Source organism: Channa argus, chromosome 1 (assembly GCF_033026475.1).
Source record: "Channa argus isolate prfri chromosome 1, Channa argus male v1.0, whole genome shotgun sequence".
NCBI lineage: Eukaryota > Metazoa > Chordata > Actinopteri > Anabantiformes > Channidae > Channa > Channa argus.
In genome coordinates, this window is record NC_090197.1 from 43,504,639 (window position 1) to 43,519,808 (window position 15,170).

The following is a 15,170-nucleotide window of genomic DNA, read 5'->3' on the forward strand; positions in this document are numbered from 1 at the left end:
CGTACAGTTTATAAATTACACGTTTTACACAAAATCAAGCGATCATCCCTTTTGGGCAGCATAATGGTTATTGCTGCTACCTCACAGATAGGAGGTCCCGGGTTTAAATCCCTGGCCCGCTGCACCTTTTGGTGTGGAGTTTGTATTTTCTCCCCTTGCTTCTGTGGATACTCTGATTTCCTCCCACAGTCCAAAGACATGCATGCGAGGTTAACTGGTGACTCTGCCTGTAGGTGGGAATGAGTGTGAATGATTGTCTGTCTGAGTATGTCTCACTGTGTTGGCCCTGAGATACACTGGAGAGCTGTCCAGGGTGTACTCTGCCTCTTGCCTAATGACTGTTGGGTTAGTCCCTCCAGCCCCACCGTGACCCTGAACACGGAAAACAGTTACAGATAATAGATGGATGGATGATCCCCTTCATCAGTATCTCTGGTTGTATTAAGTAACTGCGGACAATTTTGCGAACCAATGGGCTGGACTGATTTATGCTAATGTTAGGTTTACATGCTTACTGATTAACACAGAAAAGTAACTTGATTTTTTAAAAAGAAATATTTCAATTGACTTTAGAGAACATTTACACTATACTAGTATACAAATCAACATAATAGTATACTAAAGATTTCATGACGTATCTGTTTTGTGACAAAAAAAAGGCAGTCACGACCAAGCCTTGCAGGGTGTGTGGATGGAAAAGCAAATAGTCTGCAGAACATTCAATCATTAATACTGTCCTGCTGCGTATATAGACAAAACTGTGATGTGATAATTTGGCCATATTTCTCAGGCCAACAGTTTTTGCACTGTGTCCTTCTAATAGGATTATCTGGTCAAAACTTCTGGTCCACCCAGAAATATAAAATACCATTAAAATGGTTGGGTGGTTTGAATCAGGCTCCACAGCGCTAAGGCAGCACAATAAGTCTAATCCCCCACCCCCTCCCTACCACATATTTAACCACTCCACTCTTCTTCTCATGCCATACATACAATCTCAACTCAGCTGTCCAAAACAGACATCCTTATTTCACATGTGTCTCCAGCCATTGATCCACTTACGCGGACACAGAGTTAATTAAAAGCAACATGCCTCGCAGCTTATACCCCTGATTCATTTAAACTTAGCAGATAATTAGTAATTTTTTAAAACTGTAAAACTATATTAGAATCCAACAGTAAAGAGCAGCAAAACAGGCACACATAAACATATGAACATAAGTTATGGTTAAGCTTGTTGTGACCTGCTTGAGACACGTTTGGCTTGTCTCTCTGGTTTGGCTATTCTTTACAAACAACAGAACTTGAGGGCTTAGGGTTAATTGTTGGACAGAGGTGTGGATCTTTGTTTTTTGTTTTTTTTCGTCATGGTGAATCCCTTGTGTGTGCTTGAGTCTACCATGGCACTGCAACAATCTGGGTAATTACAGTGCAAAAAACTGGGCACCGGGCCGAACAGAGAGCCTTGCGGGCTGAACAGAGAGCCTGCTTACGGGGGATCATTGACTCCCTGGATGTGCTCAGAGTCTGATCAATCTCAGTTAAGACCCAGTTCTTGACTTCTGGTTGTGTAATGAGGTTGTCAGAAGCATCATTCAGAAAACACAGCCAATTTCAGGAAGAGAGGATACTGGAATTAGGACAGCAAAAAACAAAAAGCAATGGTGAAATTTTGTGAGCCACCAGAAATAAGTTGCTCTACAGTTTTTCTGTCATAACCTTTTAGACATGTTGGGTCTGAACAGCTGCCAGGCAACGGGTTGCTGCAGAGCACCTAATTAGAATAAGAAATCATTTCAGGTTTCAATGTAAGGGGTTGCAAACCTATACCTAAACCTGACATAATACGAATGCGCATTCAGACCCTTAGTTCTAGTATTTTGGCCACGCTTAAAATGAATACAGGGGCAAAAACATTAAACTACCTGTGAATATAAGGTACTCCAGTTCAACTCCACTGCCCACTATGACCTCAATAATAAACACATAGTAGAATTATCACCGTTCTGAGATTTTTAACTTAAAAGGGAGAAATTATAACCTTATAAAAAAAGAACACGTGGCAGAGCTACTGTATCCGATTGTACTAGATTGCAATAGATATGATGTCGTTAGATATGTTAGATATGCAAATTTAACAATGTTCTATAGTGATAGCTAATATGTGTCAACAGCCCAGGTTAAGAGGTGCAACATGAGCTGATGGTACATAGAAACAGCAGCCTGCTTGGCATCATGCCTCATTAAGCTGCCATGGAGATAATTCCTCTCAAGTCGACACACACTCCCAACCTGCCACAATTATTACAACACAAAGATAGTGTCATAGTTCTCCTTACATCCTGTTTAACCATGACCAGCAATGCCTGCATTTCTCTGTTAATCCAACACCAGTATGTTTCACCATGCAGATAAAGTCTAAAAGACATGCAGACTTTCTTTCAGCAGAGCAGTCTAATCTGTCCTCCGCACCTCAGAGATAAAACCATCGTGATCAGAGGAGACACTGGCCCCAACTCTCAAATCAATGGGACAAAAAAGGTGTAACAAATTTGAAAAGTCAAGCCCTTTTGTCAGTAGCCCAGTGCATCGATCTAGCAGGAACAAGGGGACTACTTATGAGTTTGTTTTTGTGGTGGGGAAGGGGCGTCCAAGTGATTAGAGTGTTGTTAGCTGTATTTGCATTTGAAGGGAGCCCCCTGTGAAAGCGAAGGGTAATTTGTAACAGATCTGCCTTTCAAAGCCTCCAAAATCTGTTAATTGTTGCATTCTGTTTTGAAAAAACATATAACATAATGAAGACAAAAGATCCAAGAATCCAATACTTTCAATAGTTGTCATTAGTGATGTGTATGCATGCACAAATAATATAGTTTGAGTAATTACACTCAGATCAGTAGTCGGGATGTTAAGTGCTTCACCAAAATACACTATACTGAAGATACCATTTAGATGCGCTTATTATATTATGGAGGGTGCTGGTATTCACAGCAATTCTTAAGTTGGCAGCAGCAGCAGCAGCAGCAGCAGCTTCAAGCAAAAAATGTAGTCTAGCAGCAGTTTTACCAATGTATCTACTCATTTTGCCAGAAATAAGGTAGTGGTCTACTAAGCAAGAGTCTTCTTTTCGAAACCAACTGTGTACTATAGTCTGATGTATGCAATAATCCTTTCAGCTGTGCAGCAGTGAGATGGGAAAGCTGTAATGAGAAGCAGCAACACTCCCTCAGTCCCTCTAGTGAAGGAGGTGAGCCTGAGGCCGAGGGAATCCTCCAATCACACAATTCCAACATTTCTCCTAAAAATTTTCCAGCCATTGTGCCATCATTAAAATATAGTAGACCTCATTCATTCATAAGTCGGACAAATTCCAATTAAGAGCTACTTCACTCTTGCCAGCTATGCCAGTATTAGTTCTGCTGCTGCCTGTCTTTACAGTGATGAGTCTGCTTTTGCTGCCTGTCTCTGATCTGACTGCATTTTGCATTTTCACTGCACAGTTGTAAATTACATATCTGTCTGATTCAATTTACCCTTTTGTTTTCGATCCAATAAAGCCGTGCAATATAGGAAAGTGGGAGCATGGCAGAAATATTGGGCAGAATGCCTTCAGAGAATATAGCTCTATCATGGGGCTGGTATGAGAAGTTCTGCACATACTAATTTGATAATAGTTTTAACTTTCATTAAGCAATAAAGTCTTGTCCCCACATATCTATAGTTGTAGCTTAAAGAAATTTTCTTTGCAAAGCAAAATATACTTGGATACTGTAACAAATTTACAAGTTAAAAATTGTACATGTAATTGTCAAATGGTTAATTGTAACTTCCGCTGCATCTGTCCTACTCTACTGCTAGTATTATATCAACATAAACTTATATGAACAAGGGTACAAACAATCAATACGCTCTGAAAGAGAAGTCGACCTCGCCCCCACTGTTGTTAATTACCTGCATATGAGACCGTCTTTTGCAGTTCAAAGTTATATCAAACTAAAATACAATAAACAAGGTCAGATCAGTTCACGATTTGACTCAAATCCATATTTTTCTCTATTTTACTGGAATGGAGAGATTTTAGTCATACAATTTGTTGAGAGCAGCCAGTAGGTGGACATCATCAACAGAAAGATAAACAGTCTTTCATGAGTTAACTAAGATATAACCTCACTCACTTGATGAACATTTGCATTAATGCAATTCAAACAGCAGCTGTGCCATTAATTCTAATTTTACAAGGTTGTAATTTCTCAGTTTTGAAGTTGAAACTGTCAGAAAGGTGATGAGTCGACAATGCAATTATTACTGCGGTCATAGTGGTTGGTGGAGTCGTACTGGAGTGCATTATGTTGGTCCCTGTATTAATTTTAAATAGGGTGGCCAAAAGATTTCAACTACCTCTTAAATATAATATAATGAACTCCAGTACAACAACACCACATCACAGGCATTTCTGAGATACTGCGTTGACAATGGGATGGTGATTTAATCACATAATTGTAATCAATACTCATAACGACAATCTTAAATAAAAAAAATAATGCCCTCCACTAGTGCTTTCACTGGCGTGGCAGCATAAAAATGAAAAAAATTAAATTCAATGAAATTACAAAGAAGCCCAAAACACAAATATTACAAAAATTATCTTTTTGCTGTCACAATAGTGAGTCCAAACCCATATTTGATGGGACAAAAGTCTGGGCTGCTGATGACCTTCAGGTTCCAAGAGCAGCCTCACCTGCCCTTCTGCCAGGCAACGTTTCAAAGATGAGAGTGGGTAACAAAGCTTTGCCGTCATCCATCATTAAATTACACATATTGGCCTAGTTTAATGTCCTTTTCAGACTTGACTGGAGACATGCTGGGCCACACAGAAACATGGAAAGAAGCTAATTAGTCTATGCCAACAGCAGAGATTCCCCAATCATTTACCACTTCGAGGGTGAATTCCTTCCAGAGTACTAATGAGGACTTGTCCATCACAATAGTCTCATCTATTACTATTCTACAGCATCTCTGTAATGTACAGCAGATTACAGAAGCATGTGGCCCCTTATTCCAGTGATAAAAATCATTAAAATAATAACTGTATACAAAGAAGGAGACAGCTGGAGAGGTATAGCAGCAGCTATGCTTGCTAAATGTGGATGATGTTTTTCAGTAAGTCTCTACAACTGAACTGTTTCACCTTCTTGGACAGTTCTTTTGACCACAAGGCAAACAGCTGGTGAACACAAGAACAGTTAACTTACTAAGCAGGAGCTGTTGTGTGGTGGACTTAAAGAGCATGGGGGAACTTGATGAGGAAAACACGGGAGAAACGAGACACACAAGCATAAGTTAGAAATATAGGGGCCTAACAGGAACAAAAATGGTATTTATTCTTCACTAAGCTTATAAATCACATTAAAAGTTATTGTTTGGAGAAGGTATGAAGTAATATAGTTTCACAAGCCACAGCTGTTTACAGAACATCTGTTGAAATACCTGCAGCAGAAGTCATACCCTTTCCAAACCAAAGCAAACATTGGATTGTCACCTGAGCTGACAGAATCACTGTCAGAAACAGTCACTAGAGCCATCAACATATTATCACTGTGTTAAGATGACAACACACATTTGTCATTTTGTTTGATGATGAGACAATCCAAGACATTTATACTTCACTGCCATGAGAAGTCAGCACCAGCACTGTAAGGCACTGAGACGTACCAAGTCTATTCACCCTAAAGCTTTAGGAGGTATGAGTCCAAATAAAGTGGCTTGTAAATAAGATACTCTGTTTCTTTAATACAAAATACTACTTGGGCTATTCCGAACACGATTAAAATGAGCTGGCCAATGAAATCTCACCATAGTATATTATCAAGTCCATGGATAAACACACAACATCTAGTATATGAATGTGTAGTTAATGTACAAGCCACATTTTTAGACAAAGACACAAAAGAAAACTAATATGGCCAAATCTGTTTCTGTTTTTAGTGGGGGTGAGAAAACTAGAGAAACAAGCCGTAAATAAACTGCAACTTATAAAGTGCTAAATGCGTCATTACCTCTCCCTTGAGTAAGCCCACAGTTTTATGTCAAGATTACAAATGTTAGATGTCCCAACAACTAAACGTTGAAATGAGAACTCGGCTAAGGCTGAACAAGGTTTCTAAAGCACTAATTATACTAGATAAACTTGTTTTGATAAAGTCACTGAGCAAGCCAACACTTGTGTACACTTGTACAATCTAATACAATCTAATTCAACTGCTCTGCTACAAAGCCCATTGTTGTGATGTCTTTAATATTATGATTTTGGTGCCATATGCTTTAGCATTGATGCTGTGGTTAGTGATGGTAAATAGGAGTGAATTCTCCTTCTCTGTTCTATGTATATAACTTGGGAGGATTAAAAAAAATTATAAATCAATGCAAAGGTGTCCATCACCTTTTACTGTGACTTTACTAATAAACATAAAGTTGAGTTGGACAATGTCAGCACAAACTGTAGAATTCATAGCCAGGCTGATGTAAGGAACTGCCACAGATTACTGTATACAAGTGTACTGAATAAATTGGCCACATCCTGTGTGTGACATTAAAATGTGGTGGTGTTGCATTTGACAAACACCCTATTTGCTGTGAAGATAACTAATTATCTAGAAAAGACAGTAATGTTCAGTTAAACAAAATCCCACTGCTAAAGTATTATCCAGTTGAAAAACAATGAATTTCAAGATGTTATGTTGTGTATGTTCATTTGATGACCAATGATTATATGCTATAGGTTTACTTTGAGTTCACCTTTCACCTTCTGTCCCCACACAAACAAATGAGAGCCGACAGCAGTGTTAAACACACACATGCTGCTTTACTAACAAAATGCTGTATCAAGCAACATGCGTAATTTTTGGAAAATCTCATAATCATTTTAAAAAATAAAACAAACTCATAAAAGTCAAAGCTTGCTATAAACTCAAAATTTTACTGGGCAATGAAGTCCTCCAAAAGGAATAAGGCTGCCACTAAGTCTCTATCTATAGACTTTGATCTTCCTTTGATTGGTTGCCATTGGAGCCGAGTGGACTAACGTGCCTGCATGGAGATACAAGGCTGGTTGTCGCTGTTCTTGTTTATTGCTCTGCAGAGCACAAACTAATCAGTGAAGTGAAACAGAAAAGAAGTGGTCAGTCAGTGGTGAACTGCTCAGCCGTTCAACTCTGTGGTGGGAATTGACATAACTCTATCTAAGGGCAGAGTTACACTGAAACTTATATAAGCAGCTTTTTAAATGATTATTGTTACAACCTAGTAAAGCTGTGCAAATTAGTAATGTTTCATTCAACTACTTTATTAGCAATATCCTATTTACTATATTATAATAGATAGTAATATTGCTTATTTTACATGGTTGTGCTGCCAAACTGACAGAGTCACTATGTATATTGGTTATGTGTCTTTTTTCTAAAACTAAAAAGCTCTATGTAAAAAAGCTTTTCTAGCTACTCTGATCTATGGCTGCTGTACACAAGCCAGCTGATATTTCACACTAATGTGGAAAATGTAAGCATGTAAAGGGCAGCAGCAGGAACATGGCACGGTATATGGACTGAATGCAATAACAAGTCAATCATTTTTGTAACTATACCTTTGGCTGTCTGAAATTCTATTGTAAAGCTACGTCTCATATAGAGTGTATGAAACCCCGAAGGAAAACTTAGATCAATTTTCTCACCCACTAAAGAAAACCCTCTAAAATGCACTTCGTGTCCATTAAAACTGCCTCTGTGTACAGATAGTAATCTAATATCAATGAAAAGATGGAATAGGACAGCTGTGCTGACCCTAGGTTATGACTACTCCTGTATCAGACACGTTATGATAAAACCAGAGAACCAGCACACAGGTCTTCACCATAAAACTGTCATAAACAGATAATTCACCTTTAGCACCAAAACACCATAAATGATCTTCCCCAAAGGAGTGTCAATCAATGATCAAAATCTAAAATGAAGAATAAATTGTTAATCATCTAGACCAAATAAATGGCAGCTAATGTGACATTATATTCATGATTTCATGTCAAATTATTTTGTCCTCCCTTCAAAACACCTTTTTGTCCTTCTCATTCATACTTGTGAATGTGAAACAATACATTGAGGCAGAACCCAGTTAACCTAAAATGGGGAGAAATAAATTTACTATGAAACTGCCTGAGCTGACAGATTGATCAATCATTCAACCTTCTTGTCACCTTTAGTAGACAGCAGTCACTTGCTCGTCACAGTAAGCCAGATAACTGAAGTGGGCCTGTGAAGGCAGCAGGGATAAATTAGTTTACTCCTACACTGATTGGATTGAAACCCAGGAGTGGGCCGTGACCCCCCCTGGCCCCTTACGACTACAGCTACCAACCACTCAGCTATAATGTCAACATAAATAAACTAAACAGAACATGATGTAATCTCACCTAAGTTCAACACAAAATCTGTTCAGATGCAATATATTGAAACACTGGCTGAGTATACTCATATTATATAAAACTCTAGTAAAAGTCCTTTTACAAGGACTATTCGCAATGACTCAACTTCTCACTGGATGCACTAGGACAGCTGCATTTATATGACAGCTGACTCAACAGTAATGTAGTCCAGGTTAAATGTAAGCCTCAGGAGCCCACAGTCTGCTTTGCATCCCTGGGGAGTTGACCATGGTTTAGTTGGAACAGCAACAGCCATTCATGTGCTCATTGCATGAAATTGAGCTCTACTCAACACATTGGTGTCTTTTGAGGAACACATCCCACTATGAGACACTATATGTTTAACAGCACTACACTATCAGACATATGTTTAACAGCAAGTCTAAGTGTATGTTCTACCGCAGCTTTTTAGATACAAGTCTAAAATCAGAGAGTTTCCATGCTGCAGTGAAGGACTCCCAAATGAACACAAAGGGTTGGCTGTCAAACAGTGACAGGCCCACGTTAGGAGGCGCAGCAGCAACGCCTCGATAGATGGAGACACAATATGACAGTCAAACAAAACTACAACCTGAAATAAAATGAAAACTTATTAGGAGCAACTCTGCCTAGACACGCACAGTGAGCCGCAACTCACCCTGTCAAATCACTTAGGGTTTAAATAGACCTACTTATTTTAGAATAGGGCAGACTATTACTTCTCCGCAGGGGTAAATGTGTTCCGTTTTAAGAGTTCACAGTTGGCAACAGCTCCAGGGCCAGTGTGGAGATCTGGACCATGTGTGTCTTTTCTGACCGCTACCTAACCTCCAGAATGGCCCTATTCACAGGAAGGATAGTATGATTTAATTTCACAAAGCCTTTGGCAAGTAAGCGAGTATTGGTAGAAGGGAGGAGTATGGCATGAAAAACATGTCAAAGAAAAAAAGGAAATTACCAAACAGAGTAAGGAAAAAGAAAGTGAGCAAGAGAGAGCTGTGTGGCAAACGAAGTGACCTAAAACACAAGAGCTGTATTCCTAGCTACAGCACAGAGAAGAGGGGCCATACTGTCTAAGGGTTGTGAATACTTCCTCATTCTTTCGTATTCAGGTCCATCCTGTACTTCAGCTCCCTCCTCAGCCAGCTGCTGCCCTACAGCCTCAGAGTTTTAACTGAGGGAGTGGGTCACAGAGGAAGAACATGATGTGCAAATATTGACAGTTTTGTAATTACCTTCCTGCTATTGTAAGCATTTTTTGAGGCTGCATCGTTTGCTACAGTGGCCTTGTAAAGGACCTAAATAAGCTAGCAGGAAAACCCAGGATCTCCCAGCCTGAATGGGGAAACACCCGCAGGGAGGGGAGAAACAGCGGACTTGCTGGAGAGTCTGACATCATACAAGTGCGGGCTTCCATGTTTCTGTGAAGTCCCGTGTGTGTTTGTGTGTGTGTGTACGGGCGAATAAACAGTGACCATATTACTCTCTCTCACACACACACGGGCACAACTGTAGTTTTCCTCTCTAGCACTGAGCAGACATTCATTATTCTGACTTTCTGCCGCTGCACCACCACTCAGATGATGCAGTTTCACCCACCAAATACAAGCACAAAGATGAGGACTGTAAAGTAAACCTTAATTTGCTCTTACCAGACATCCTTACTGCAACAGCACTAAAATAAGACACCAATTCCGCGGCCGTCGGTTATGAAGCCAACCCAAACATCTACTGCAGAAACAGTCCAACACCGTCCACGGGATCGCATTCAAATTCACACACGGCAACCAGAGCAGCACTCACTGACAAATATGCCTGCAAAGTTTAAGGGCAGGGGAGCAAACATGTGCTGCGGGGCTTCATGTGAAGGCAGAGCGTCTGAAGGCTCGTTACAGTAAACGGCGGGGCAGCGCCACTGGGGTGTTGATGGGCTTCAGCGAGCGCTCCGAAAAACTGCATTGCCTGTTTCAAAGCTCCACGTCCCGCTGTGGATTAAAATAACCGCACGACACCTGGTTGCGATACATATCATGACTCATTGTGGGCATCACCTTTTTCGTGAAGCGCAAGCTCAATAAATGACATAAAAGGTAAATTCTTGAGGCTAGTTAGCTTTACTTCCTTAGCCAGCGCAGAAGCCAACGCCGCTTTCTCTCCTGGTCCAGCCTGCCTGCCCAGTCCTACACCTCTCTCTGTGCTCACAGACGTCCTGGGACTTACCGGTCTTATGTGCTGATGATGTCGCTGTGAGGAGACAACAAGTGCGGGGAGGCTGCCGGCCACCGCTCCGCTGCTCCGGGACAACAGGAGGACTGACCTGCACACTTTCGCAGCCATCTCTGTAGTGAAACCTCGCCGGGAAGGAGACTGCTGCAGGCGGACTGAGACGAACCGAAGGGGAGAGGGAGGGTGGTGGTGGGCGGGTTGCGGGGCTGGACTACGGCTTCATACACATGCCCAGTGTTGCAGCAGCAAGCTATGCAAAGATTTACAAAAAAGTCTAATTAATTCAAAACAAACGTATCCACAGACCGCATTTGACTTAGGACGCCAACACAAACGTCCATTATTGATGTGTTTATCATATTATACATTTATCACAAGAGCGTATAAACATGATCGTGGTGGCAGAGGTGGTGTAATTCAATTTTAGTTTACCAGAAACAAAAAACACAAAATATCAGCCAATGTATATCCAATGTAATTAACTGAGCAATACTTCAAAACGAATTTTAAAATCTTTTTATGTGCAATTTGGTGAACTACATGTATGTGTAGTCTTACATTATAGTAATATTACTAGATTAAATAACTCTTCCCTCACTTTTGGGTAATAATTTGAAGAAATAAGTCCTGTAGATTACGGTGTCAAAGCCCTTGCTGATAGGAATACAGCCTTCCAGACCCTCCACCCCCAACACCCATTCCACCCCATTTTTATCACTCTATCTAGTCAGCCATCTGTAGTTGTATACACTTGTCATACAGTTGCAAACGCTAAACTTGACACTTAGCTGACTTTCACTTGAAATCACAAAGATTTGTAGCTATCCTGAACGAGACACAATATAATTTCTCTGCATGTTTCTGTTAGGCTACATCTTGGCAGACTTCACTGTCACTGGACACACCGTCTATTAACTTATAACTGTGTCTAATAATAGCTTGTCCTTCAGTCTTACTTGTGACTATGTCCCAAAAGAGAAACCTACAGGATAAAATCAAATTGACCTGATATTCAATTACTTTTACACTGAATGGGCTACTTCCTAATATACCGTATCAACATTTTAATGCCTTTCAGAGCTCCTGTTCCTAAATGGCATGACATGAGGGCAAACAGTAAAGTATGAGGTGTTTTGTTTTTTCCAGAATCACTCTACTGCTGCTAATTCAGGAGCTGCAGTAATGGGCCTGTTTGTTAATGAATGTCAAGGAGACTTGCTTATTGCAATGTGAACTGCTCTCCTTAATCTTAGGCCAACCCTGTCATACAATACCATCTGCCACACCTGTATTAGTCAAGGTTGAAACCAGATAACATACAAAATCTCTTGCATAAATAATTTATGAGAGTAAACATATTTTTATCTCTCATTGTAGTATTTTCTATACACTTTTATCATTAAATGGCTTTGTATCATGATGCAAACTTTAGAAAATATGAAATAGATCAATGAATAACAAAGATTTGGTCATTTTGCTATTGAGGGTGTCATCTTCTGTTGTTTGTGAAATACAGTAGTAATATGAAATTGTTCCTTGAAATCATCCTTGTCCCATCTGTACTTCTTCAGGTGCAGTGCATCAGCCTGTGTGGGTGATGTAATATAAATGCAAATTCCTAACTATGGACGAGGACCTGCTCAAGGCCTTAAGGCTGCATCGATTCACCAAGCAACTCTCTGTGTGATGCCAAAGTACTTGCTCACATAAACCTTCAGTGCTACTGCAACTGTACCATGACAGTATGCATTTGTACATGGATTGTCTGCAGTGTAAACAGCAAAGTGAAAAATGCTTGCAGGTATTAGTTTTCATCGATCAGAAGCCACACAATGGGGGAATGCAAATATTTTAAACAGCTTACAACCTTAATTCAAAAAACTTTCGGACAATGCGGAAAGTGTAAATAAAAACAGACATTTTACCAATGTAGAAAGGAAAATATGAGCTCATTTTGAATTTGATTGCAGTAACACATCTCAAGGTTGAGTGGCGGTGGCTCAGTTGGTAGGGATGCCTACCGACCACAGGGTCGGAGTTTCCCGACCCACTCCTCCCAACCACATGTCAAAGTGTCTCTGGGCAAGACATTGAACCCCCAATAGTCCATTCCCATTCCCAGCAGCGCAGTGACGCCCGGTATAAATTGGGAAGGGTTGCATAAGGATAGGCCTCCAGTGACAAAAAAAAAAACACATCTCAAAGTTGGAAGAGGCTGATGTTTACTATTGTTTACCATCCCCTCTTCTTTAACAACTGTCTGTAATCATCTGGGAAGTGAGGAGACCAGTTGCAGGAGTTTTAGGAGAGGAATGTTGTCCCATTCTTGTCTGATGCAGGATTCTAGCTGCCCCACAGTCTTGGGCCTTTGTTGCCAGATTTTTTGTTTTATGATGTACCAAATTTTTTTTTTTGGTGAAAAGTCTGGACTGCAGGCAGGCCAGTTCAGCACCCGGACTCTTCTCCTGCAAAGCCATACTGTTGCGATGGATGCAGTATGTGGTTTAGCATTGTCTCGCTTTGTAGAACATAGAAAAGTGTAGCAGATCACAGTGGAGCAGGGAAAGTGTGGGATTGGTGGAGCAGAGTTAAATATTTCAAGTCTCAGGTTTGGGCTAGTAGTTGCATATTGGAGCTTTAAAATAAAAGGATTATGCAAGAGTATCCAAAAAATCTATTTAGATATAGTATATAGATTCATTGTGAACATGAGAAATTCAGACCAAATTACAACTTATGCAAATTATATCTAATGTTGTTGGCCAACTGTTAAAAAAATAAACTTTCAGAGAAACAAGACTGACAGATTTTACAATCTTTCTGCACTCTTACTATCTCCAGTTCAAAGCTATGTAGATGAACTGAGCAGAGTATAAAAAGGGGTGTGTGTGCATGCCTGTCTGCTGATGCACGAGTCTGTATGTGCCTTCATGTCTGTGCATGACTGAAATGTGTCCTTGCAATAATAAAGAACCCCTCCCATGGTTGTAGAAAGAAAGGTTATGCCCAAAGAGAAAGCATCAATGGGTGTGTAACGTGTATTTCATCACACCAGTCAGGTAGAACATAATGTAAATGCAGATTATCTATACTGTTCTTTCTTTTCCTGCTTAGTCTTGTCCAGAAAGTCTCACAGACACCAGACAGTTGAAATTAGAGCCACCTTTTGTCTGCAGGTCTCCACCTGAGCTATCTTTCACAATCATATAGAAGTACAACTTGTGGATCAAGTTTCACCATAATTTTCATTCTACTAAGCAACTCAGTTGAAGCTTTTGTTAGGTGTTCAAAAAATGCTGTTATTGCTCTAAAGCCAACACTCCCATATGGATTCACAACTGTGTTCTTAATGTAGCACTCAAGTGTGAGACACCCTCTTCTCTTTAATTTAACACAAGTCGTAGAAGTGGCTACACCGTTGTTATGTTGTAAGAACATTTAAGATAAGGAGGCTCTTGCATGTCATCTCCTTCTCCACCATTGCACTGCTACACGTCAGGGGGGTTTAAGTGCTATTTCATATAATGCTGTAACAGAAAGGCTGGAACGTAAACATTTACATTGCATGCTAAACCTTCAACCTGAATTAAGTCAGACTATTGGGAAAAGTAACTTCAGTAATTACAAATAATAGGCCAGGACCCTGTCTAGGTACCTTAGACACGATGACAGAACTGCCCATGAGCTATTTACCACCTGATATTTTCCAACTAGGCTGTGTAATATTTCTGTATGCATTTTGGATAAATCTGATTACGAATGCGTAAATCGTGTGTATTTTAGTTCTGTGGGCTCTCGTTCAAATCTCCAAACATGGCTTTAAAAAAGATACATTGTGTTATGCACTCACTGACAGTGTTTGTCACTGAGATAAATGAGAAATCACTACCATTGTGGACCCATATGCCATGCTGATTTCATTATTGGTGTGAAGCTGTTGAAATTCATTATATAAAATTTCAGTAGTTAACACATATTGTGGGGTTCTTGTAATGTATTGCTTGCACTAATGAACCCTGCAATGGAGGGCTGTGGGCACAGTTAAGTAGCCCCTTTATTAAAAAGACATAGCGGGGAGAGAGGAGAAGCAGGTAATAAAAACTTCCTGGGTTGGTGAGAAAAAAGAGATTAGAATAGATAATTATTTACAATCAAGTGTAACTGAAGATATTTTGCAGTGTGTGCAGTTTTATCAAGATGATGATTACTTTTACTCTATTGCATTATATTAGCTACATGATGCAATGACACAATATCAAATAGAAGCTTACACAAACTAAAAACAGACCTGCTAATGCCCCCTGATCCTTTTGACAGCAAGTACAGTCTCTTGATAAAGCAATACATTGACATATTTTGATCATCTGTACAGCACAGTTGGCATTCTGTAATTTAAAAGTAATTAAACTACTTAAGTGGGATGGCTAAAACAATGTGTTATAAACCAACCCTATCTCCTACCATTTATATTCTTATGCAACTGAACTGCGAA

General features: G+C 39.9%; 1 protein-coding gene across 2 annotated transcripts in view; it reads right to left on the reverse strand.

Moving 5' to 3' along the window:
* mcu (mitochondrial calcium uniporter) overlaps positions 1-10,850 on the reverse strand; it is a 52,391-nt gene extending 41,541 nt beyond the window's left edge. The window contains exon 1 of one of the 2 annotated variants that reach the window (XM_067524379.1): positions 10,673-10,850. In XM_067524379.1, the coding sequence (XP_067380480.1) occupies positions 10,673-10,789 (117 nt within the window). In that variant the 5' untranslated portion in view covers positions 10,790-10,850. The remainder of the gene's footprint in view (positions 1-10,672) is intronic. The other variant, XM_067524371.1, reaches the window with a different exon arrangement.
* Between the last annotated feature and the right edge of the window lie 4,320 nt (positions 10,851-15,170).